Source organism: Epinephelus lanceolatus, chromosome 14 (genome assembly GCF_041903045.1).
Source record: "Epinephelus lanceolatus isolate andai-2023 chromosome 14, ASM4190304v1, whole genome shotgun sequence".
NCBI lineage: Eukaryota > Metazoa > Chordata > Actinopteri > Perciformes > Serranidae > Epinephelus > Epinephelus lanceolatus.
Window position 1 is genome coordinate 26816450 of NC_135747.1, and position 22418 is coordinate 26838867.

The window sequence follows — 22418 nt, forward strand, 5'->3', positions numbered from 1 at the left end:
ATTTCATAATCTTATTTTTACTTCTTATAATGCTCTATTCTTTACATCAGAGGGACTGTAACGAATCATAATTTCCACTCGGGGATCAATAAAATATTTCTGATTCTGAAATACAGAATGCAAGATACTCTCTCACTGAGCTGAAATGAAACAGGTGCTCATAACTTTATAACTTTTAAATAACATTAACAAACAGTCTCATACTGCATTTGTCTGTCATTTATGATGTGTCATCTTTTGCTGCGGGTGAGATTTAAACCCTGGTCATGGAGCTAAGGAGAGACAGAGGGTGTTTTCACACTTGGTCCTTATCAACCCTCTAAGCAGACTTGAGTGGTTACTCAGCATTTTTTGCGCATATGTGAACACTCCAAGAGAGCCCAGTCTGCAGTGCGGTTCGCTTAACCTGTGCATTGTGAACACAAAGTGCTCCAGGTTTGCTTTGCTCTTTGCTGTTGTATTTAGCCCTCTAGATCACATGCTTTTGCACTGAGATGCTTGAAAAAAAAACCCACGTCAGCCTGAAACTATTGCAAGGATGCAGGATGGTGAGTAGTTTGGTCCACAGAAGATACTGCACATCTCCAGATGTGGCATGTAGAATACATCACATGGCAACAGTTGACAGCACAGTAACGTTGATGTTTTCCTCCATTTTTTAATTCATCTGAAGGTGAGGGGCTTCATAACCGCACTGCGGTGCCACGTCAATTAAAAACAAAATTATGTCAGTGTATTATATATAGGCTACAGTGTGAACAGAAAGAGGACAGAGGCCCCAGTAGAGCTGAAGTGGTCCACTTTTTGGTGCACTTTAAGGGTGTTTTTACATTTAGTCCTTTTTAAATGAACCAAACTCATTCCTGTAAAAGTGCACCAAAAAGTGGACCGACAGAAAAGGGACTCGGTTCTTTTTGTGTTCACATTGTCAGTTCATTTGAAAGAGGACTCCGTTTCCTACCCAAATAAATACGACTGCGACTGTTTGGAGTAGTCATGGCTAAATTTTTACCCGATTTTGACCAACTGGATCTGGACGAGCCATTTGAATTTGATGACCACCCGTATTTATTTGAACACGGAGTACACAGATGTACACGGACGCAGAGCTCATTGAAGAGGGATGAGAAGAGAGGGAGCAGGCAGAGGAAGTGTTTTGACTTGCCACAACAAATATGTCCGATTTCAGCTAAAGGTAAAGACAGATGTTCATTTCTCCTTTCCGTTATGTTGTTGGATAATTACACTAACAATCCGAGCCTATCTGTGTGAAAAAAATGCACTTTTAGTGGACGTATTTTGATGTTGTTTGTCGCTGTCCCAGTGCCCTATTGTTTAATATAGCGCACGCTCACGGGCTGCAGGCAGGTCAGTCCGAGCTTCGTACTGGAGAAATGTCACATATTGAACATCCTATCACTCATTTAGACAAAAGTAGATCGGAAAATAGAGCCCAGGTAGAAAAAAAAACATTAGTTCCCCTTTAAGGTCCACTTCAGCTCTCATGGGGCCTCAGTCCTCTTCCTGTTTACAATATAGCCTATATATATTTTTGACATGCTTCATAACCACACTGACTGCAGTGTGGTTATGAAGCCTCTCCCTTACAGTTTCACTGGAGTAAAACCTCAGTGTTTCTGTGTGCTGTAGACTGTTGCCATTTGATACATTCTACTTTCACATCTGGAGACGTGCAGTATCTTCCATGGACCAAAATACTCCTTGTTCTGCATCCTTGCAAGTGTTACAAGCCGACAGGGTTTTGACTGTTTTTGCAGCCGTCCCAGTGCAAAAGCATGTGATCTAGAGGGCTAAATACAATGGCAAAGAGAAAAGCGTGCTTTGTGTTCACAAGATACAGTGTAAGTGAACCGCTTGAAAAACAGACAAAACCACGTCGGCCTGTAACACTTGCAAGGTTGCAGGACAAGGAGTAGTTTGGTCCGCGGACGATACTGCCAATGTGGAAGTAGAATACATTAAATGGCAACAGTCTACAGCACATAAATGCTAAGGTTGTTCTCCAATTTTAGGTTCATCTGAAAGTGAGATGCTTCACAGCTGGACTGCAGTGCCACATCAACGTAAAACAAAACTATATCAATATTATATATAGGCTACAGTGTGAACAGGAAGAAAACTGAGGCCCCATCAGAGCTGAAGTTGAACAGAAAGAGAACTGAGTCCTCTTTGAAATGAACCGACGATGTCAACGCAAGAAGAACCAAGTCCCTTTTCTGTTGGTCCACGTTTTGGTGCACTTTAAGAGGACTGAGTACTGTTTGTTTAAAAAGGACTATACACTACCGCTCAAAGGTTTGGACTAACTTGGAAATGCAACTGAACAGGACACGAGTTGGATGAGAGTTGAAATAATTATAATAATAATTAATGGAAATGATGAATGTGTACTTCAAACTTTGCCTTCATCAAAAAAAAAAAAAAAAAAAACACCTTTTGCGGCAATTACAGCTTGGCAGACCTTCGGCATTCTAGCTATCAAGGTAATCTGATGAGATTTCACCCCACGCTTCCTGGAGCATCTCCCACAAGACGGATTGGCTTAATGGAATTTCCTCCGTACCATATGGTCAAGCTGCTCCCACAACAGGTCAACAGGGTTGAGAGCCAGAGACTGTGCTGGCCACTTCATTACAGTCAGAATTCTGGCTTACTACTTATTCTTTAAATATTGCTGACACATTTTGGAGATGTGTTTTGGGTCATTATCCTGTTGTAGGATGAAACTGGCCCCAATCAAGTGCTGTCCACAGGGTATGGCATGGCTTTGCAAAATTCTTGTGATAGCTTTCCTTCCTCAAGGTCCTTTCCACTCTGTACCACCTCCAAAGCACCCCCAGACCGTCACGCTGCCTCCACCATGCTTGACTGATGGCATTAAGCACTGTCCTTGCATCTTTTCACTTGTTCTGCGTCTCACAATCGTTATTCTGTTTGATCCGAAAGACCATAAACTTGGCCTCATCTGTCCACAACACCTTCTTCCAGTCATCCAGTGTCTAATGTCTGTGCTCTTTTGCCCATCAGAGTCTTTTCTTTTTATTGGCCAGTCTGAGATGTGGCTTTTTCTTGGCAATTCTGCCATGAAGTCCAGCTTCCCGAAGTTTGCTGTTGATGCCGACACTGGTGTTTGATGGGTTCTATTTAGTGCAGCTGCTAGTTGAGGATCTGTGAGGCGTCATTGTCTTGGACTACACATTCAGATATGTCTTCTTGCACATTTGTGCCCACGCCCTTTTCCTGACCTTGTTAGGGCCAGTTGGTGCTGCTGTCTAAAGGGAGTAGTTAACAGCATGGTAAGTCAGATCTCTAAAAGAAGTTCTCTCTTTCTGGCCATTTTGAGCCTGTAAACAAACAACTGCTGATACTTCAGATACTAAACTAGCCTAAAGGATGCCATGCTCCCTTTTTTGCTCTCTTATTAGTACAGGTTTTCAGCTGTGCAACACAATTGCGAAAGGGTTTTCTAATAATCAATTAACCTAATGAAATAGATCACTCTTTAAAAATCATCCGATTCATTTTAATTGTTTGTGAAATGGAAAAAAATGTTTTGTGAAGTGCATGAAAATGTGTTTCTTTGGAAAACAAAGAAATTTGCAAGTGATCCCAAACTTTTGAGCAGTAGTGTGTATAAAAACACCCTGACAGACAGTGAAAAGTTGATGACTGGACATCACTCATCATTATTTTGAGATACTAAGTCATCATTTTAAGGTAACTCATTGATTTTGAGATAGTAACTCTTCACTTCTAGAAAGCTGCTCGTTATAATAATTTACAGGATCCATTGTATTATAATCACGCTGGCAGAAATGGCTTCCGTACCTTCCAGTATCACACGGTTTTGTGTGTTTGCATTTTAGAAACCTCTGAACATGTGCCTGCATCACACAAAGCTGAGCCGAAGTTTGTTATGTAGATGCTTTTCAAACATGACATTGGATAGGGTAACATGCAGAGTCAGTATTTTGGGTAATCATTTGTATACAGGTATAGCTTGGGGGAATAAAGGGGAGGGGAAAGCTGAGAACACGTGTCTTTGGGAGAAAATGGAGTTTGCTAAACTAATATTTACCGACTAATCCGCACATTAAGCTACCAAACCATACTGTACTCTACTGTCCCTCGCATTTACATCTGATAGTTTTTAGTTAGCTTGATTAACACATTGCTTTTCTAATTCAAAGTCTGAGTGGCGTCATCCTTTGTTCCCAGTGATAACCATGTGACAACACCTGATACACATATTGTCAGGTAACTGTTAGAAGAAAGACAACCTATCTCTTTGTTCCCTCTTTCACAGTAGATGTAACTAACGTCACACCCCATCTGTTTTCAAACTGGTCCAACCTTGTGTAATGTCTGCCAAGGAGATGTTTCATTAATCCTTTCTATGTGCAACGTCGCAAACCATTTCTGTCTTCACGTCTGATGTGTATTTTACTGTTGTAATGTAGTGAACTCCACATTTTTTTTCTATTTGTGTAGGCTGCTCCCTCGACAACGTACACTGACAGTAGGCTAAATGTAGCCTGGTTGTATGAGAAGAGGAGTCAAAAGATAGCATTTAGCTTGGCCTACCTTCTGTTGCGGTGCTCAGGATCAGTATTGACACCAATAAAAGCATAGTGGAGCTCTTGGAGAAACATTGCGTCCAACGCAAGCAAGTCCAGTTGCCTACGATATAGCGCCTACATTTGCGTATCGTTAAGAATACAAGATAAACAAGCTTCCATCCATCGTTGAGTCCCGTCCGAGCTGGAAGATTCTGCTACAGACTGTAAACCAATGACGATATGCTGTGAGTCGTGTGTGTCGTCTCGTATGCGAACGAACCGGCTCTAAGAGCCGACTCCCGTCAGGGAGAGCCGAATCTTCGGCTCCTGTACAACTCAGCTGAGAATCCATGCAGGCAGGAGCGGACTTTATTTTGATGGGCACACGATGCGGCCAATCACATGCAAGGACAGACTAGGATCATTATGTGAAAGAAGTTAAGGGACAGCGAGTATAGTGGGACAGGCCAGGTACATACAGTGTGACAGAGAGACGGGTGAGCTGGATTTAAATGCAAGCGCATTGAGAAGAAGTTAAGACATGAGCGAAAACCGAAAAAGAAGCAGCATCTGCTGTGGTTTATGTGGTTCTGTGTTCTGTTGTTCATTTAAAGGTTTGATTAAAATGTTAAAGAAAAGTAACTATCTATTTATTTTGTAATGAAAAAATGCATAACAATAAGGCTTTTTTGAAAACACTGAATGAGCTAAAATAGAAGGCTCTGAGTGATACTAAATGAAGAGCCATTTGGGAGCTGTTTTGGAGCCCCGGCTCTTCTTACTGTACGTTCACACCAAAAGCTGCCAGAGCTGCAAAGGCGACAGGTCTAATTCATTTTCAATGGACATGTGGTGACTAGAGGTGTTTTGAGCTGCGGCGGTTTGGCGAATTGAGCTGCAAATGAAAGTTGAAGACTGGTTAACTTTATGCAAATTGTTTGAGCGGCAAATGACCAGCAACCAATTGGAATGTAGATGTCCATCGCTTGTGTGGAACCCAGAGAACATCCTAGGAAACTTTTAGTTCCTACCACACATTCGTTCCTACTTCAAAACAAGCAGCAAGCTGTCAAACTGATCTAGTTCAGCCTGAAGTAGCGCTGGAACTTCTCCCCATCCAGCCGCAGCTCCTGCACCAGCCGATGATATTCCCTGTGCTGTTCACGGCCCCGGAGGATATCGTGAACCCAGACCCGACAGCGGTTACATCCATGCAGGTACCACACGGCAGCACAAATTACAAGAGTGTCTTCTTCCATGTTCAATCGTTACACAAATGTGGACAAGCGCACTTACTTATACATTTTCTTTGTGTTCTGGAACGCTTGTTATTAGCAGGAATGCAATTAATTTGCTCTCCTTACCACCAGTTTAACTAATCGCACTAGAACCAAAACCATTGACAGTGTTTCCCCTAGGTTTACAGCTTTGGGGGGGAATATCAAATCAAAAAATTTTGCTCGTATTCATTTCGGGTTTGGCCCACTTGACATGCTGCTGTGTTGTGCTACGGCCTATTCAAGTGCTGGAATTTGTTATTTACGTGACAACGCCTGAACGCAACACAGGCTGTGTGTGTTTAATGTTTAATGTCAGACCTATTTAGACTTTTTATTCTGTTTTCATCGTCCAAATGTGAAAGTTTCTGTACTCAGGCAAATGCACAGTCACATTTCTGTGCTCCAGCCAGTAACCTGCTTTGCGGCTCTTTTAAATTGAGAAGCATAATCGAACGTTCAGAATTTGACGTCATGAGCAACTTGAGCTGCTTTCGCTGCCACAAATATTTTACCAGCGGCGCTGCTTGAGCAAATTCTACTATTGTGCAGCTCTGGCAGCTTTTGCTGTGAATGTACAGTTAGGGAGCCGAGCCAAAAAAGCCGAATCTTTGAAAGAGCCTTACCTCCCATCACGTTAAAGGGATGACTGTGTGAAGTGAGCCGTCATTTACAAAAATATTGAAAGGGGGGAAAAAAACTTCACAGATTATATAAATCTGTCAATGGATTCTTGTTAAGGATGGCCCTAACCATGTTTGTGTTAATTTTCATGTAGTTTAACTGCCCAGTTTATGAGAAATTTAAAGGGAAAGTCTGCTCAAAGTATCCTATAGTATAATCATAATTTCCTCATATCAACTAAAGAAGGCTTTATGAATCTTTCACTGGATTCTTGATGTTGGTGATCCCCAGGACACACCTCTTCATATGGGATTTAGTGCTTCTTTTAATTTGTGGATGATTTTTATTTTATTTTTTTCCACAATAACTTTAATGTAATATGATTACTCATATTTGACATCAAAATGTATCACTACACAGGACACACCCCTTCACATGGGATTTGGTGCTTCTTTTGTGGGTGCAACAAAGAAACAAAGGGTTTCTGTTGGATGACTAAGTTTATTTCTCACTGGAACATATCCGCTCTGTGTTGGTGATGGTTTCAGCCTGACTTCTCCAATACTCTACATGACCTTACTTTATTTAGTTTTCTCTTCAGTGCTATTCAAGGGGGAAGATTTCAGACAAAATATAAAGTCTGTATCATTATGAACTTACATACATTAGGGTTGCTTTCATTTATTTCTTGTTTTTCTGTGTTTGATACTGAACATTAAAAAGAAGGGAGGAAGAAGGACCCTTGAAAGTGTTAAAAGATAAATCACCCATGCTGTATTCAGGACAACTGCATACTTTAGGATTTTATCTCAAGGGCTACATTTTCAAAAGTTGTTTTGCAGCAAAAGATGGCGGAACCAAGGTCTAAATGTAGTTTATACTGAGCACTTCGTGGTGCAGAAAATAAGTCCCTAAAAATAATCCTCTCTGGAGGGTTTCAGCCCAGCAGTTGAAAAGCATGCTGGGCATTTAATGAAATCAAAAACAAAGATCCTAGACAAGTCCAGTATGGCTGGAATTACTGAATTCAGTTAAATAACTGAACCTATCCTGCTCTGTGATAGTCATGTGTATGGTCGACAATAAAATCTGAATTTTTATAGCACTAACGTTTGTAATACTGTATAGGGCTTATTGTATTATTAATAGACGTCTATTAATAGACGTTCAAAAGCCATCAGAATGAATGAATGAATGAATGGATTAAATACCGTCTTCCTCTGAGACAAGGTGACTCATCCCTACTGCAGTGCCAGGAGGTGAGAAAAGTGAAGTTATTTTTCTTAGCTGATTCTCGCAATTTGTTGGCCAACCAGTTCACATACCGAGAACAGAGTAACAATCAACCAAAAAAATGACACAATCAAGATGACTTCACGAGTACCCAGTAAAATGCAATATCGTCAGGGCCTAAAAATACAGCACAATGTGGCAACTTGCCTGAACACAGTGACTGATGTTAAACAAAGAAACCCATTGACAAAGTGGAGACTCACACATGTTGGCCGTAAGAACAGACAGGCACAAGATAAATGGCTCTAAACAAAGAGTGACTTTGACTGTGAACATTGTGGAGGAGTTGCTGCAGGAACACAGTGAACCCAAGTTCCCTGACTGGAACAGTTCCTCATTGTTCAGGTATAAACTGCAGATCAGATGGTAAAACAAAAACAGATGTGTTCTTGACAGATGAGGGCGAGGAAAACTGACTGACCCACAATAAGACATCAGATATATCTTTTTTTTCTTGCTTTAGTTCTAGCTTTTGCTGGTGTTTGGCAAAAAAAAGTTTAATCAGTTGTTGCAGTTATACATTAAAAGCCTACGTCACTTTTCTTCGATTCTACACAGTTAAACATAAACATATAAACATATATGACCAGGTTAGTGAAAGGGATGGACAGAGGGGATTCATGACCTTGGTGTATCTGCATGTACTAGTTTTTGTTTAATCTTGATATTCAAAGTGACTACTGTCAAAATTTTAAGGAGTAAAAAGTACAATATATCCCTTTTAAATGTAGCATGAGGTAGCAAAAAATGAAGATGCTCATGTAGAGTACAAGTGCATCAAAGCTGCACTTAAAGGAACTCCTATAACCCCTCAAATGACCATTTGTATATTGGTTACTCCCCCCATGTTACACTGAATTTGTGAAGTAAACTTTGTTCTTCTCGCATGCCTCTGGTGAGTGAAGAATCCAAAAACTGAGAACATTTTTGATGAATTGAAGTGATAGGGGTCCACGTTTGACGACAGGAAAACTATATCAAAACATACGTTTACAAACTCTCACACAACTTGTGAAGTATAATCCGAGTCTCATTTACTAGTGGTTTGCTCAGTGCTTCCCAAGCAGACAGCCAACTCTGACAGGAACGATGAACTAGAAGTGAAACTTATTTCTCCTCAAAGCCAGACGTTTTTTGTTTTTTTTTATGTTTTAAGTTTGGTTTTTAGTTCGGATTCGCCAAAGCCACACAGTAACACAAACAAACTAATTGATTTAAGCAGTGGTTGACCAGCAGCTTCGGTGTTCAGCGAGGTAAAAATGACAGTTTTTGTCCGTGTAGTCTGGCTTTGAATCTGAAAAATACCAAAATCACATGGTAACACAAACCGATAGAGTGTTTCTTTCCTTTCTGTTTTGGGCTCTTGTCCACAGAGGGAAAGGGAAATGTGCCTCAGCCACTGACATTAGTTGACATACAGTTTTAATAAGATAATTAAAAAACAAATACTCTCATAAACACATACAGTAGGAATAGAAATGTGCTTCTTTTTGTGTATCTGCTTTCACTCAGTCATTTTTCCACCTTCCGGCTCTCCATCCTTCTAGTCAGTGCTCCACTGTTTGTTCTGTGTCTTAACTACATCCTGCAGGAAGCTGACTTCAGCCTTAGTTTCTTAAACTTCAACATAACAAGCTACTAACCGGGAATCTCTCTGGCACCCGGTGGGGCAGAAACATCAGGGTTCGGGAATAGGATGGTGGATGTGTGACTCACGGAGTTCTCGGAATTGGAGTGGTGAGAAGTTGGAGACCCGTAGGTGAACTGAAAGCCAGTCATTTCTCTGACCTGTGACCAGCTTGTTGAGAAGACACAAATACCTGAGAGAGGACTGTAATTGTTCTCTCAAGATTATGCTCTGAGGGTGGAGGGAGGGTGGCGGGCCTAAATCGAAATGTGACATTGCAGTTGCATCATATTGGGCTACATCCATACTGTGTTTTCATTTTAAAACAAATTTTAAATCTCCATATATACACAGGTATTTTAACACCATTTCAGAGATAATCCCCATCCACACTATCTTTCTCCATAAACCTATGAGAGGTGAATCACACACACACACACACACACACACACATATAAAGAGCAGGTTGTCTTCAAACACACTTTAATCAGCTATAATTTTACAAGTCATACTTTGTGGGTATAATGTGGCACCACAGTGAGCTTGTGGAACATTCATGACAAACTTTATCACCATCTGCTGGCCACTTAACACACCTACACATATAACATCACAGCATAAAATAATTCAGCCAAAAATGATCAAATCAAACTTAATAAGCATGCATGTACCTTAAATATGACCATCAGAAACACAAACACAGGTTTGACCTTTACTGATAACGTTCTTAAGAGCGGATGCATCAAGATGACCTCTGTTTGTCTTCACTAAAATGTAAAGTATGTTGATGACTATCCTGTGTGCCTGTCTGTCCTCGAGTGTCAGATAATTGACAAATCAAAATGTGTGCACCTGCCTGAATGCTATGGTGGCACCTAGGGCTGGCACCATATCAGACTTTTAGTATGCAATTATTGTGGACAAAAGGTTCACGCTAACAATATAATCACAATATCTACAGCACATTTGGAAACAACAACAATAATGATAATACTAACAATGTTAATAATAATGCCATGAGTCAAATTCATCTTTACTTGTCCCTCTTTTTGGCAAATAAACCAAACTCAAAATATGAGTGTAGGGTGGTGGAGAGAGAATCTGTAACCATAACTGTAAAAATTATACAAAAAGAGCATTTACACTTAATAGATAGTGACCAGGCAATGAGATGGGAGACAAAGCCAGAGCAAAGAGAAATAGAATTCATATATCAATATTTCATTTTTAAATACCATAGTTATCACAGGTACAGGCATATCGCAGCCCTCCTGGCATCATGTCTGGCTATCAAAATAAAGCATGTGATTAAGTATGATAAAAATGTTGCTTTGGCCGCACAGAATCTGATGAGTCACAGTTTACTGTGTAACACATATTACATAGCCTTTTCTCTAATAAGATAGCGAGTCATAATTATGGAACACATAAGTCACAATCATGAGTGAGTTAAGATACACATAATAACTTGTCCAGAGTGACACACAAAGAAAAGTATGTAAAAAAAACAGTATTGTTGCACTCTATGTCCAACATGTTTCTTGTTTCTCACTCAGCTTCATACTGAGCCTCCTGAACTGTACTGACTCCCTCTGCTGGTGATTTGTCCTGTACTCTGCACAGCTGTGGGGCTGAAGTGGAGCCACCTGGAGGAACAAAGTGGAAATAAGCTCACTGTAACTCTGAGAAACATCAGAGCAGATGGGCTGGGAACAGGAGGCATTACTGAGACATGACAGCTTAGTAGTTTGAGTGATGATCTTCTGACCTCTCTTCCCAACTGAGCCTGGTACTGGGCACAACTCAGGGTCCTGCTGTCCTGGTCCTGGTTTTGGGTCTTGGTCCAGTTTTTTCTGCAGAGATAAAATTGTGCTCGTCACATTTTGCTGCTTGGGCAGAAGCTCCAAGAGTTATTAAATGACACTGAGGGTAGCCTTTTGTGTTGTGTCTTGGTGCAGTGGTTAGGTTTAGGCAACTAAAAAACTAGGTAATACTTCTGAAAAGATTGTGGATGTTGTTACAAAACACCCAGCTTTTAGAGGCACACATGATGCAGCTGAGGTTTGTTGGTCTCGAATAGTCTTGAGTCAGAGCCCAGGTCAGAGTTACTGACAGAACTAATAATAATAATAATAATAAACTTTATTTATATAGCACCTTTCAAGAGCATAAAAGTCACAAAAGTGCTTTACAAAGGCAATAAAGCAAAAAAATATACATATAGACATAAAACACAGTAAAGGGAGAAATAGACAGAACATATATAAATAAATAAAAAATCAAACAAAGGCAAGTCTAAACAAATGGGTCTTAAGCTGCTTTTTGAAGGTGTCCACAGTGTCCACAGATCTTAAATTCAGTGGGAGAGAGTTCCAAAGTTTAGGTGCCACAACCTCAAAAGCGCAGTCTCCTGGTTTTCAGCCTAGAACAAGGAACTACCAGCAGGCCCTGATCTGAGGACCTCAGAGACCTGCTGGTGACATAAGGCTGCAGTAGATCTTTAATGTAGGCCAGTGCCTGACCATGCAGAGCACTATATGTGACCACAATAACTTTAAATTGGATCCTAAATTTGATGGGGAGCCAGTGGAGAGCAATTAAAATTGGAGTCACATGAAACCTTTTGGGGTACCTGGTCAACAGTCTGGCAGCAGCGTTTTGGATTACTTGTAGGCGATCCAGAGACGATTTGCTGAGGCAGGTAAAAAGAGAGTTGCAATAATCCAGACGTGATGAAACAAACGCATGGATCAACATTTCCATCTCTGCTTGAGATGGAAATGTTGATCCATGCGTTTGTTTTCGTCAACTGAGTAAGACCAGAATGTTCCAGTTGTTTCAGGCACATTAGAAACAGATGATACTCAGTTTGGTACTTTTAGTTAAGTAAAGGATCTAATACTTTACATAGCTGAAGATACCGATAAAAATTCTACATTTTAATTTAAAATCCTGCATTGAAAATCCCTCTTTAGTGAAAGAACAGAGGTATCAGCTAAATGTCTGCCCTGAACTGGGTCTCTATGCTACACTTCGGTTACAGGACAACAGCAAATGGGGGAGGGTGGAGGAAGTTGTGGTCAGCAAAGATGAAAAAAAAGGCACAATAACTTATTCATACGTTTGTTTTTTTTTTTTGTTTTTTTTAAAAGCATATACAAGATATCACTTTTTAGATTACAATCGGCCACACTTTTCACACAACACTCTTCTTCATCCCTCACATCCAGGGCTTCTCCATCTTACTCTTTTCTCTCTCTCATTTCCTGATGTCTTTTCTTTGCGAGTTTGTCGCCCTCTGTCTCTTCTTCCAGGCTCTTCCGCCTCTTACTCTGCTCTCCTTTTTCCACTCTCCTCATCTCTACCTCCTGCCCAGTGTTCAGTATGTGTCGCTAAAAGGCTGCAGATATCTGCACTTCTATAGTTTCTTTTCATTTTCTTGAAGGCCAATCCAGCTGCACTGACCTACAGTTAAAGGATCTCTTTGTTTTGTAAAATCTGTGTTTGTACGTGCAGACTCAGATGAACAGAGGAAGGAAGGCCACTCTTCAACATATTCCTTTGCTTAATAATGAACTGTCAGGTTCAACATTCTTTAAATGTTCCTGATTCAAACGTATGATATACAGAGAAAAGTCTGACATGAAATAATCTGACATGTAGCGATAAAATCTGTCATTATAACATGACAAATCCCTTGTTACAGTATAGCTTGTAAAGTATGTTGTTAAAAGATGAAAATTAGGCCACAATCGACCCTTTTCACGGCGGACATTTTGAAATGTTGAAGCAGGAAAAAGCACAGATGGGATTAATAACATTAATGATGGCTGCGTTCCATTTAGGTGAGCCAGTTCCAGAGCCTGGGTGTATTGAACGTACTCACTCACTGACATTGTTTTTTGGGACACTTAATAAAATAGAGCTGTGGTTAATGTTAGTTACAGCTGTGCTTTTCCGTCTTTGACCAGTCAAAATGTCTGCCGTGAAACAGGTCTCTGTGCTGCAGTTATCTATCAACACCATCTAAAATTCCCATGATGCAATGGAAACAGTTTTTACTAAAAAGAGGTTTAACAGTAACATACTGCATGAAATATATTTAGTGAATATAGATAATGCCTAAATATCTGACAATGCAAGTAGCTCACACTTTGGTTACAGGACAACAGCAAATGGGGGAAGAAAGAGGAAGTCACAGTCGGCAAAGATGAAGAAAAAGGCATGTTAGTTTGCTTAAACTGTTTCCATATAAAGCACCTACAAGATATCACTTCTGTAATGACAATCAGCCACATTTTTCACACAATATTAATTAAAAACTATAACTCACCTGCTGAGACAAACAGCTGGAGTGAGGAGACATAGAAGCAATCCAATTACAGCTGTCAGTATGTATGGAAAATACCACAGTAGACTGTTTTGTCCTGCACAAAATCAGACGTGAATTAATTTAGGTAGCATGAAGTTTGAACTTTGAAATGCTCTGTGTCTGGTGGAGAAATGATGTCCTGTTTTGTGCTCTACCTACCTTCAGGTTTCTCAGACACTGTTAAATTCCACTCAATAGTCCGTTGGCCTTTTATGGCGGTTAAATTACATCTATAGAGTCCTGCATCGTCATGCTGAACGTTAGAAATATTCAGCTTTGAAGGTAAGTTTAAGTCTATTATATAGTGAGAGGTGAAATTGGAAAAATTCTGATTGAGTAAGACTGAATGAGCAAAAACAGATCTGCCTTTGGTCCAGTTGATTTGCGTTACATTAGCCATGGACATGTTGCAAGTGAGGATGATGGAGTCTCCCCTGGGCACCGAGATATTCCTCTGGTCAAATGGAAGAATATCTGACATTAAAGGAAACAATTAATTAATATAAGTAGCATGCAGTTTGAGCTTTGAAATGCTCTGTGTCTGGAGGTTAGACCTGTTTTGTGCTCTACCTACCTTTAGGTTTCTCAGACACTGTTAAATTCCACTCAATAGTCCGTTGGCCTTTTATGGCGGTTAAATTACATCTATAGAGTCCTGCATCGTCATGCTGAACGTTAGAAATATTCAGCTTTGAAGGTAAGTTTAAGTCTATTTTATAGTGAGAGGTGAAATTGGAAAAATTCTGATTGAGTAAGACTGAATGAGCAAAAACAGATCTGCCTTTGGTCCAGTTGATTTGCGTTACATTAGCCATGGACATGTTGCAAGTGAGGATGATGGAGTCTCCCCTGGGCACCGAGATATTCCTCTGGTCAAATGTATGAATCTGTGGGAGAATGTCTGACATTAAAGGAAACAACTGATTAATTAAAATGCAATCAGTAATTTAAATTAAAACATGATTCAACACAACCACAAACAGAAATCTCCACTGTACCTGCAAAGACTTGACACACAACTAAAAGCTGAATCAAGAACAGAGCTGCTCCGGTTAAGCTGATCATGATGCCTGTCAGATAAAATACAGACTGGAGCTTTACCATTCGCCTTTGAAATATATTTGTGGAGGACGCGCAGAGAGCAGGAAGTGGTTAGCTGATGTTTGGCTGCTCAACACTTACGTTCAACTTAAAATCAAGTCACGTGAGAGTCCAACATACAATGATTTAATTTAAAATAAAAACTTGTGAATCTACCTTCTTGAAGATAAACTGTAAGAATGATTTCAACAGTGATAATTAGGATGCACAGAATGTACATGTTCAACTGCAGGAAAACCACCTCTGCATAGCGCTGAACCCACTTTAGCCACATACTGTGACCCTGCTGCCGAGCACACATTCAGACCATGTTCAATACATTTTACTGGGTCCTGTTGCTCAGGATTAAATATGCATTTCCACAGATGAGTCAACAGCTTCTGCTTTGGAAAAGTTTTGATCTCCCGACACTTTAATACTATTAAAAGAACCACATATGTTTCCTTATATTTATGAAATATTCCATCTCTCTCTCTTGCAGCATTAATCTTGTGAATCTGTAGTAAAATAGCAGAGAACACACTCACTCATGTCCTCCACTGGAATAAAAACAAAACTGCACTTGACTGTAGTCTCTGAAATATCATTTATTTTCAATGAAAAGAGCTCCTGTAATTCCCACACAGAACACTAGAGGGCACTGACCTCCACTTAAAGCCTGTTGAGTTCACTTGATTGCAATTACAGGAAACATTGTTAGCAGCTTTTCTTACTGAGCTCAGAATGCAGGAAAGACATAAAAATACCAGCACAGCACACTTATAATAAAGCTATCATATGCATGAGGACATATCAAAACACACAGAGTACCATAAATACACAAGTAAAAACAAATCCCTTAAAGTGACAGCACTGGTTTTAATGTATCAACATTAGGTAAGCTACAGGCATCAGGGACCCAGCTGTCCTCTCTCCGGTTGCCTTCCTCTGATGCACCTGGCTTGTCCATAGGTCTCTTATCATCTCCTCAGAGATTATAGATGGAATTGAGCCTCTCCATGTACTGACTCCTGTGCTTGTTTGCTCTACTGTCTGTGCCACCGCGCGGGTGACGGAGGGCCACCTACGGAGACAGAAAGTGAAAATTAAAGTTCAGCGCTGTCTCCGAGAAAGACAAAAACAGGAGAGAAATGTTAGAGAGTCAGAGATGACAAAGTTCCTCTGACCTCTGTTTCAGACTGAAGATGAAACTGCTCCTGGGCCGGGCTCTGGTCTGAAGTCCTGGCCCTGAGTTTTCTGTAAGGGTGAAGTCATGAAGAGTGTAAGAGACTGATCCAGACATCAGACATTGGAGAATAAACCCAAATAAATAGTTTAACAGTTAAACCCATAAAAAAGATGTAGTTCTTCAAATGACATGCTACAATTTATTCACAAAACAGCAGAGCCTTTAGATTAGTACAAATGTCGATACCACAATGCTGAAATATTCCATTGCAGTAGTAGTATTAGTACTAGCCCTGCATTGGAATTGATAAGTTAAAGCACATTAGTATTATCAGCAAGATGCACTTAAAGTGTCAAAAGTAACGGTATAACCACATCACCGAAATAAATGTTTGCATTGTACGTTTCTGCAAACCACAGAGCGGTTACATTTGTGTTTTATCATGTTGCAGATACATGGGAACTTTATGTCTCTTTACATTTCAACAACGCTGTGGTTAACGTGGTTATGTTTCGGCACAAAACTACTTGGTTATAGTTAGAAAAAGATCATGTTTTGTCTTGAAATTCTTTTTTGGTGGCACAATCCTGGCCTGAAATGCAGCAATGTCTCTGTAAAGAACAATTGCTTCTCACGGAAACACAGTGATGTGATTGGTTGAAAAGGAAATGCTTTCTGTGGCATTATCCCCACTAGAAATGCAGTGACGGATCGCTAAGAAACAAGTGGTTTAGTTCTTTGTTGGTCTTGAACAGCCGTCTGTGGTGGTCTGCAGCTTGGCAGGTGTCTTTCTTCAAAATTAGCCACAGTGAGTAATATATTATTACACATAAGGGGAGGCAGCTTTAAAGAAAAGTCACTGTGCTTTACTTTTAAGAGAGATTTAAAAATCAAGCATATATGATGCAATGCCAAAACACACACATTCACATTAACACTGTTTATTAGCCTCAGAAAACAGGAAGGTTTTGTGGTTAGCAGGAAATGGGCATGTCCACAAAAACTAAAATTAACTTAAGCAGTTCTTGATCTTATTCTGGGTGCTACCAAGAAGCCACAGTTGGAAGACTTGAGATGTGTGATGGGGGGTGTAGTCAGTGAGCAGGTCTGAAATATACTGGTGAGCTGAGGGATTTTAAAGTATTAAATGGGAACTCATCAAGTGATTCAGGTGTTGGCGTAATGTGATGCTATTTTCTTGTACTGGTAAAAACTCTGACGGCTGAATTCTGTGTGAGTTGAAGTCGTCTCATTGAGTGATATGGTAGAGCTAATCCAAAGAAAAGAGCATTGCAGTAATCTAAGTTGTTCTAAACGAAGACAATATGATATTATATTAAACTGCACAAAACACAAAGAGGCTATTATCACATGTGTCACTGCATCATATCATCCTGTGCTCATAATGAGTGTTAAATTATGTGTGGAGACTGCTTAGTCAGTCATCCTTTTTCGCAACACAAAGATCACAGAAAAGCATAAGTAATTTTTTTGTTTGACTCCTGTAAACCAGGGGTCTTTGACATTTTACCTTAGCTGACACAGAGACGGAGCAGGGACCCCCTCCTACATATACTGTATAAAATTAAGTTGCACTTGAGACAATACTCTGATTATATTTCAGGCCTTCTCCCGTTTGCTCTTGCCTGCAGCAGCTAAGTTAGCAGCATGGCCAGGTGCATTAGCCTCAACCTCTGCACTTGTGAGGTTTCTGAGGTAGGCGGTGTGTCAGAGTCTCTTGCTCGAAAAGTTACACAGTGATCCACTGTGGCTCACAAGAATTTTGTACACTTGGAATAATAATACAGCTAACGTGTTTCAACAGCACCTAACTGCTAGCTAACTAGTTAGCCTAGCTGTGCAGCACAGAAATTTAGCATTAGGGGGATTATACAAAGACTTATTTAAAGGATAGGTCAATTGAGGATTCATTTTAATGTGTATTATCAGACATGTTTTAATTTTTGGAGAAAAAAACCCCCCTTTAACTGCAGTAATTTTGCATCCCATAATAATGACAACTATAGGGTTACATTAACTAGCATTTATGCTTACTTATGACAATAATGTTTTCACTAGGAGAACTTACAGTTAGCTGGCTGTGGCCCATTGCATCAGCTGTTAATTTACTTTAAAGTTAATCTGTTTGCATGACTTTTCATCCATACATGCATGTAGCTACACTATAGATAACTGCACCAAAGCCTCTGCATGTAACGTTGCATTTTAAGCTCTGTAGCAACCACAACCACCGCTACTAAAAACAAGGTATCCAGTATTTATTAAGTCTTTACATTTTTTTGTCTTTTTCTTTTTGTTTGTTTTTCAATTATGCTCATATTTTATGTTAAAATATGTTGCGTGAAAACTTAAATTTCCCTTTATTAGGGTCTAAATATTATTTCAAATCCTTCCACAAGGTCATAACTAAAAATGATGGTGGAGAAATACTGATGATCACAGCGCTGGGTATCAAACCTCAAACTTTAGCACTGGTCAAAATGTATCCATAACACAAAATTCAAAAAGTGTCAGGTATCAGAAGTCGGTATTTAATGCTCTGTTTTTTAGGTTTTTGACTAATGCTTTGATGAGATATTTCACGATTTATTCCACAGAGTGCTCCTAATTTTGGAGTGTATCTTATGTAGGGAAAGCATTGAGCAGTTTGATATATTTTATTACATTAAAAGAGATCAATGCTTATGTTCCCTAAAGTACAGCCACTTTTTTTTGGCCAGAAACTATTCTGATTCAAGTATATTAAGTATAAATACATTTGAATCAGACTGTAAAACATTTTACTTGTAACATTTTAATTATAGGACATAAACCTCTCCCTGGTCCCCCCCAAATACAAAGAAAGAACAGGACATGAGCTCAGTGTCCTCAGCGATCGCTACGACCTTGACCTCATTTGCTTGCCTACCACTTTGTGCACTTCCTTGCATCTTTGCTTTTTCCACCGTGCACAAAAACACCTCGACCGAAGGTACCAGGCGTAAGCGTCACGTTTTTATTTGGCACCACAAAATAGTGAAAGTCATTTCACCTACATTACACATTTTAAGTCTAAGTGATGCCGATGAAACTCAGATAAATTAAACTTTATTTGAACTTATCCAGAGATTCGGGGGACCTTTTTTTTTTCTATTAATTGACAAAACAATCCAACCACAAAGTCCATTCAATAGCTGTTCTCAAGCTCAACTACTCAAAGCAGAGCTATGTAACAACCGTTGGATAAGCCTTATGGTGAGATTGTATTATTAAGCGCCGTATCCAAGGTCAAGAAGGAACCAATGCTGTGAGCACCACAAAGAAAATTCCATTTACCTTTTTTTTTAATTTGAATGAAGCTCAAACTGCAGATATTTCAAAACCTGGATATATAAAAGAAAGACTGACTAACTAATGAAAGATACCAGCAGGGGTGAGTCACAAATTATTATTAGTTTGTGATTTGATTTTACTCTCATATCAACATTTGTTCCCAGTACAGGCAACTGGCCTGTAACAGCAGAGTGAAATTAATTTGTACATACTTACAAATCTGAAATCTAAAAGGTGTAACTCACCTGTAGAGGCAAACAGCTGAAGTGAAGACACATAGAAGCAATCCAATTACAGCTGTCAGTATGTATGGAAAATACCACAGTAGACTGTTTTGTCCTGCACAAAATCAGATGTGAATTAATTTAGGTAGCATGAAATTTGAGCTTTGAAATAGACCATGTCTGATGGATAAATATTAGTCCTGTTTTGTGCTCTACCTACCTTCAGGTTTCTCAGACACTGTTAGATTCCACTCAATAGTCCGTTGACCTTTTATGGCGGTTAAATTACATCTATAGAGTCCTGCATCATCATGCTGAACGTTAGAAATATTCAGCTTTGAAGGTAAGTTTAAGTCTATTTTATAGTGAGAGGTGAAATTGGAAAAATTCTGATTGAGTAAGACTGAATGAGCAAAAACAGATCTGCCTTTGGTCCAGTTGATTTGCGTTACATTAGCCATGGACATGTTGCAAGTGAGGATGATGGAGTCTCCCCTGGGCACCGAGATATTCCTCTGGTCAAATGTATGAATCTGTGGGAGAATGTCTGACATTGAAGGACACAATCAATCAATATAAAATGAAATCTGCTAATAACATCTCCAGAAAAGCATGCATCACAAACACAAATATCCACTGTACCTGCAAACGCTTGGCACATAGCTAAAAGTTGAACGGAGAGCAGAGCAGCTCGGTCTCGGCTGAGCATGGTGACCATCAGACAAATAAAGACAGACTGAAACGTGAACATCAACTCTGAGATGCATTTGTGGAGGAGGCGCTGAGAAAAGGAAGTGGTTAGTTGCTAGTTAGTTGGTTGATTTGGCAGCTCGACACGAGGGTGTGTGTCGTATCTTTCGCAGAACATAAAGTTGTGTGTGTCACATGGGAATCACACAACTTGGAATACTTGAAACTCTTTGAAAATAAACTGTAAAACATTACACGGCAGTGATCATTTCCCCATTTCATTTCACTCAGTAGTACAAGATGTACATATATGTGCAATGTTCCGTTGCAGGAAAACCACTTCTGCATCATGCTTGACACATGTTAGCCACATTCTGACCCAAGATTCACAAGGGTTGCGCAGCATATTGAGCACTTGGGGTTCCTTTTAGTAGGCTAACCATAATAACCAGGTTTTGGTGATGGGACCCTTATGTTGCTCAATATTGTACTGACTCCCATCATGGGTGTGAAAACCACAAATCGTGAGCATCAGTCGACTTTCACATACTGACTTTCAGTTATTTTGACTTGTCACAGGAAGAAACGCACGGGTGTAATAATAAAGTTCATGATGGCTGAATTCCATTTAGCTGCCTCAGTTTCAGAGTTCTGGTATCGTGCATGCTGGCTCACTGTGGCACTGTCATGGCTTACACATTTTGGCTGATTTGAGTTGACGGTGCAGACAGGCATAGACTGTTCTTGACTGTCAACACCATGACGCTCCTGTTAGCTGTGCTGCCTCTGTTGAGAGTCATCTGGAAACACCTGTGTGGGTGTGCGGGGGCCTTTAAAGTCATAATGATAAACTGTTTTCACTCCTGCACAGGAAAAAGAAGTGCCCTTTGTGGTTACAAAATTTCAAATGCCACATGACAAACAGCTCTGTAGTAAAACGTGCCATCTTCAAGCAAATACTAGTACTTTGTTTGTTTTATTTGATCATAATCATTTAGCATTTTACCCTTGTGCAATAGTAAATTACTACTGGAACTTAAAGGTCCAGAGTGTAGGATTCAGGGGGATATACTGGCAGAAATGGAAAATGATCTAATGAGTATGTTTTATTTAGTGTATAAATCACCTGAAAATAAGAATCACTGTGTTTTCTTAATCTTAGAATGAGCCGTTTATTTTTACATAAGTAGCAGATACTCCTCCAATGAGTTCTCCATGTTGCACTGCTACAGTGCAGTGCACTCTACAGTAGGGCATTAACAGAAAAGTCGATTTGTCGATGTGTCAACGTCAGTGGAACAAGTCGACACCCCCCGGGAGGAGTTGACAAGTCGTGTGTTTTCCCCCCCCCCCCCCTCTCTCTCTCTCTCTCTCTCTCTGTGCTTGTGTATGGAATGCAATCGCTGCCTCTGATTGGCGTACTATAAGCAGAGCAGACTCTGCGAGGAATGTCCGCAGTCATTTGGGCTTTCATAGTCGAGCGCACTTGCACGTTGTAGTTTCCTGTAAAAATGTCCGTGAAAAATCCTTGCGATGTGAAAAATACATGCTGAGCAGTCACTGGTGCACGGAGTGGAGTCCACGCAGTCATAAAATCTGAGCTTTGCGCGCACAGGGCTTGCGGCCGTCCGCTTTGAGTCCGTGCGGACATCCGCAGAGTCTGTATGTTCAGGCCTTGACAGACACACATCACATTTGTGGAGATACTTCACTTTCCTCCGCCGTGTCAATGTGATGGCGTCATCAAATGACTTGTCGACTCGACTTTGACTTTAGTGACAGATAAGTCGACCTGAAAAAAATCAAAGTTGTTAATGCCCTACTCTACAGTAGCCCAGAATGGACAAACCAAACACTGACTCTAGATAGGGACAATTGTGATTTCGCCTTTTCACTGTTTTTGTTAGTAGCCCTTCTGCAACAAGCCAAACAGTGTTAGAAAAACGAAACTAGTTTTCTCAGTGTTTTCACTTGTTTAAATCACCGGGTCTCTTTGTTTGAGAGAGGGAGAGATCTCAGCTGATTATTCGGCTCCCGGAAATGACCGCCTCAACGTCCGGATCCGAGGTTATCAGAGAAATGGTGAGCACCAGGCCGCAACGTCAGGGGCTGAAAAATGCATGTTCCTT

General features: G+C 40.1%; 3 protein-coding genes across 7 annotated transcripts in view; all 3 read right to left on the reverse strand.

The window, feature by feature from the left end:
* Positions 1 to 4859, reverse strand: part of LOC117251345 (nectin-4) — a 42817-nt gene extending 37958 nt beyond the window's left edge. For 3 of the 5 annotated variants that reach the window (XM_033617551.2, XM_033617554.2, XM_033617553.2), the window contains exon 1: positions 4606 to 4849. In XM_033617551.2, coding sequence (XP_033473442.1) covers positions 4606 to 4651 — 46 coding nt within the window. In that variant the 5' untranslated portion in view covers positions 4652 to 4849. Of the gene's footprint in view, positions 1 to 4605 lie in introns of all 5 variants that reach the window. The other 2 variants (XM_033617550.2, XM_033617552.2) reach the window with 2 other exon arrangements.
* A 4967-nt stretch (positions 4860 to 9826) lies between these two features.
* Positions 9827 to 15319, reverse strand: LOC144466867 (neural cell adhesion molecule L1.1). Its single transcript, XM_078174544.1, has 6 exons — positions 14772 to 15319; positions 14348 to 14674; positions 13933 to 14247; positions 13735 to 13828; positions 11170 to 11254; positions 9827 to 11047 (listed from the first exon to the last, which is right to left on the reverse strand). Exons 1-6 carry the CDS (start codon positions 14875 to 14877, stop codon positions 10925 to 10927), a joined length of 1050 nt encoding a protein of 349 aa, XP_078030670.1. The 5' UTR covers positions 14878 to 15319; the 3' UTR covers positions 9827 to 10924.
* A 124-nt stretch (positions 15320 to 15443) lies between these two features.
* On the reverse strand, positions 15444 to 20421 carry LOC117251807 (uncharacterized). Its single transcript, XM_033618361.2, has 5 exons — positions 20242 to 20421; positions 19820 to 20146; positions 19621 to 19714; positions 16041 to 16110; positions 15444 to 15937 (listed from the first exon to the last, which is right to left on the reverse strand). Exons 1-5 carry the CDS (start codon positions 20348 to 20350, stop codon positions 15842 to 15844), a joined length of 696 nt encoding a protein of 231 aa, XP_033474252.2. The 5' UTR covers positions 20351 to 20421; the 3' UTR covers positions 15444 to 15841.
* Positions 20422 to 22418: the final 1997 nt, after the last annotated feature.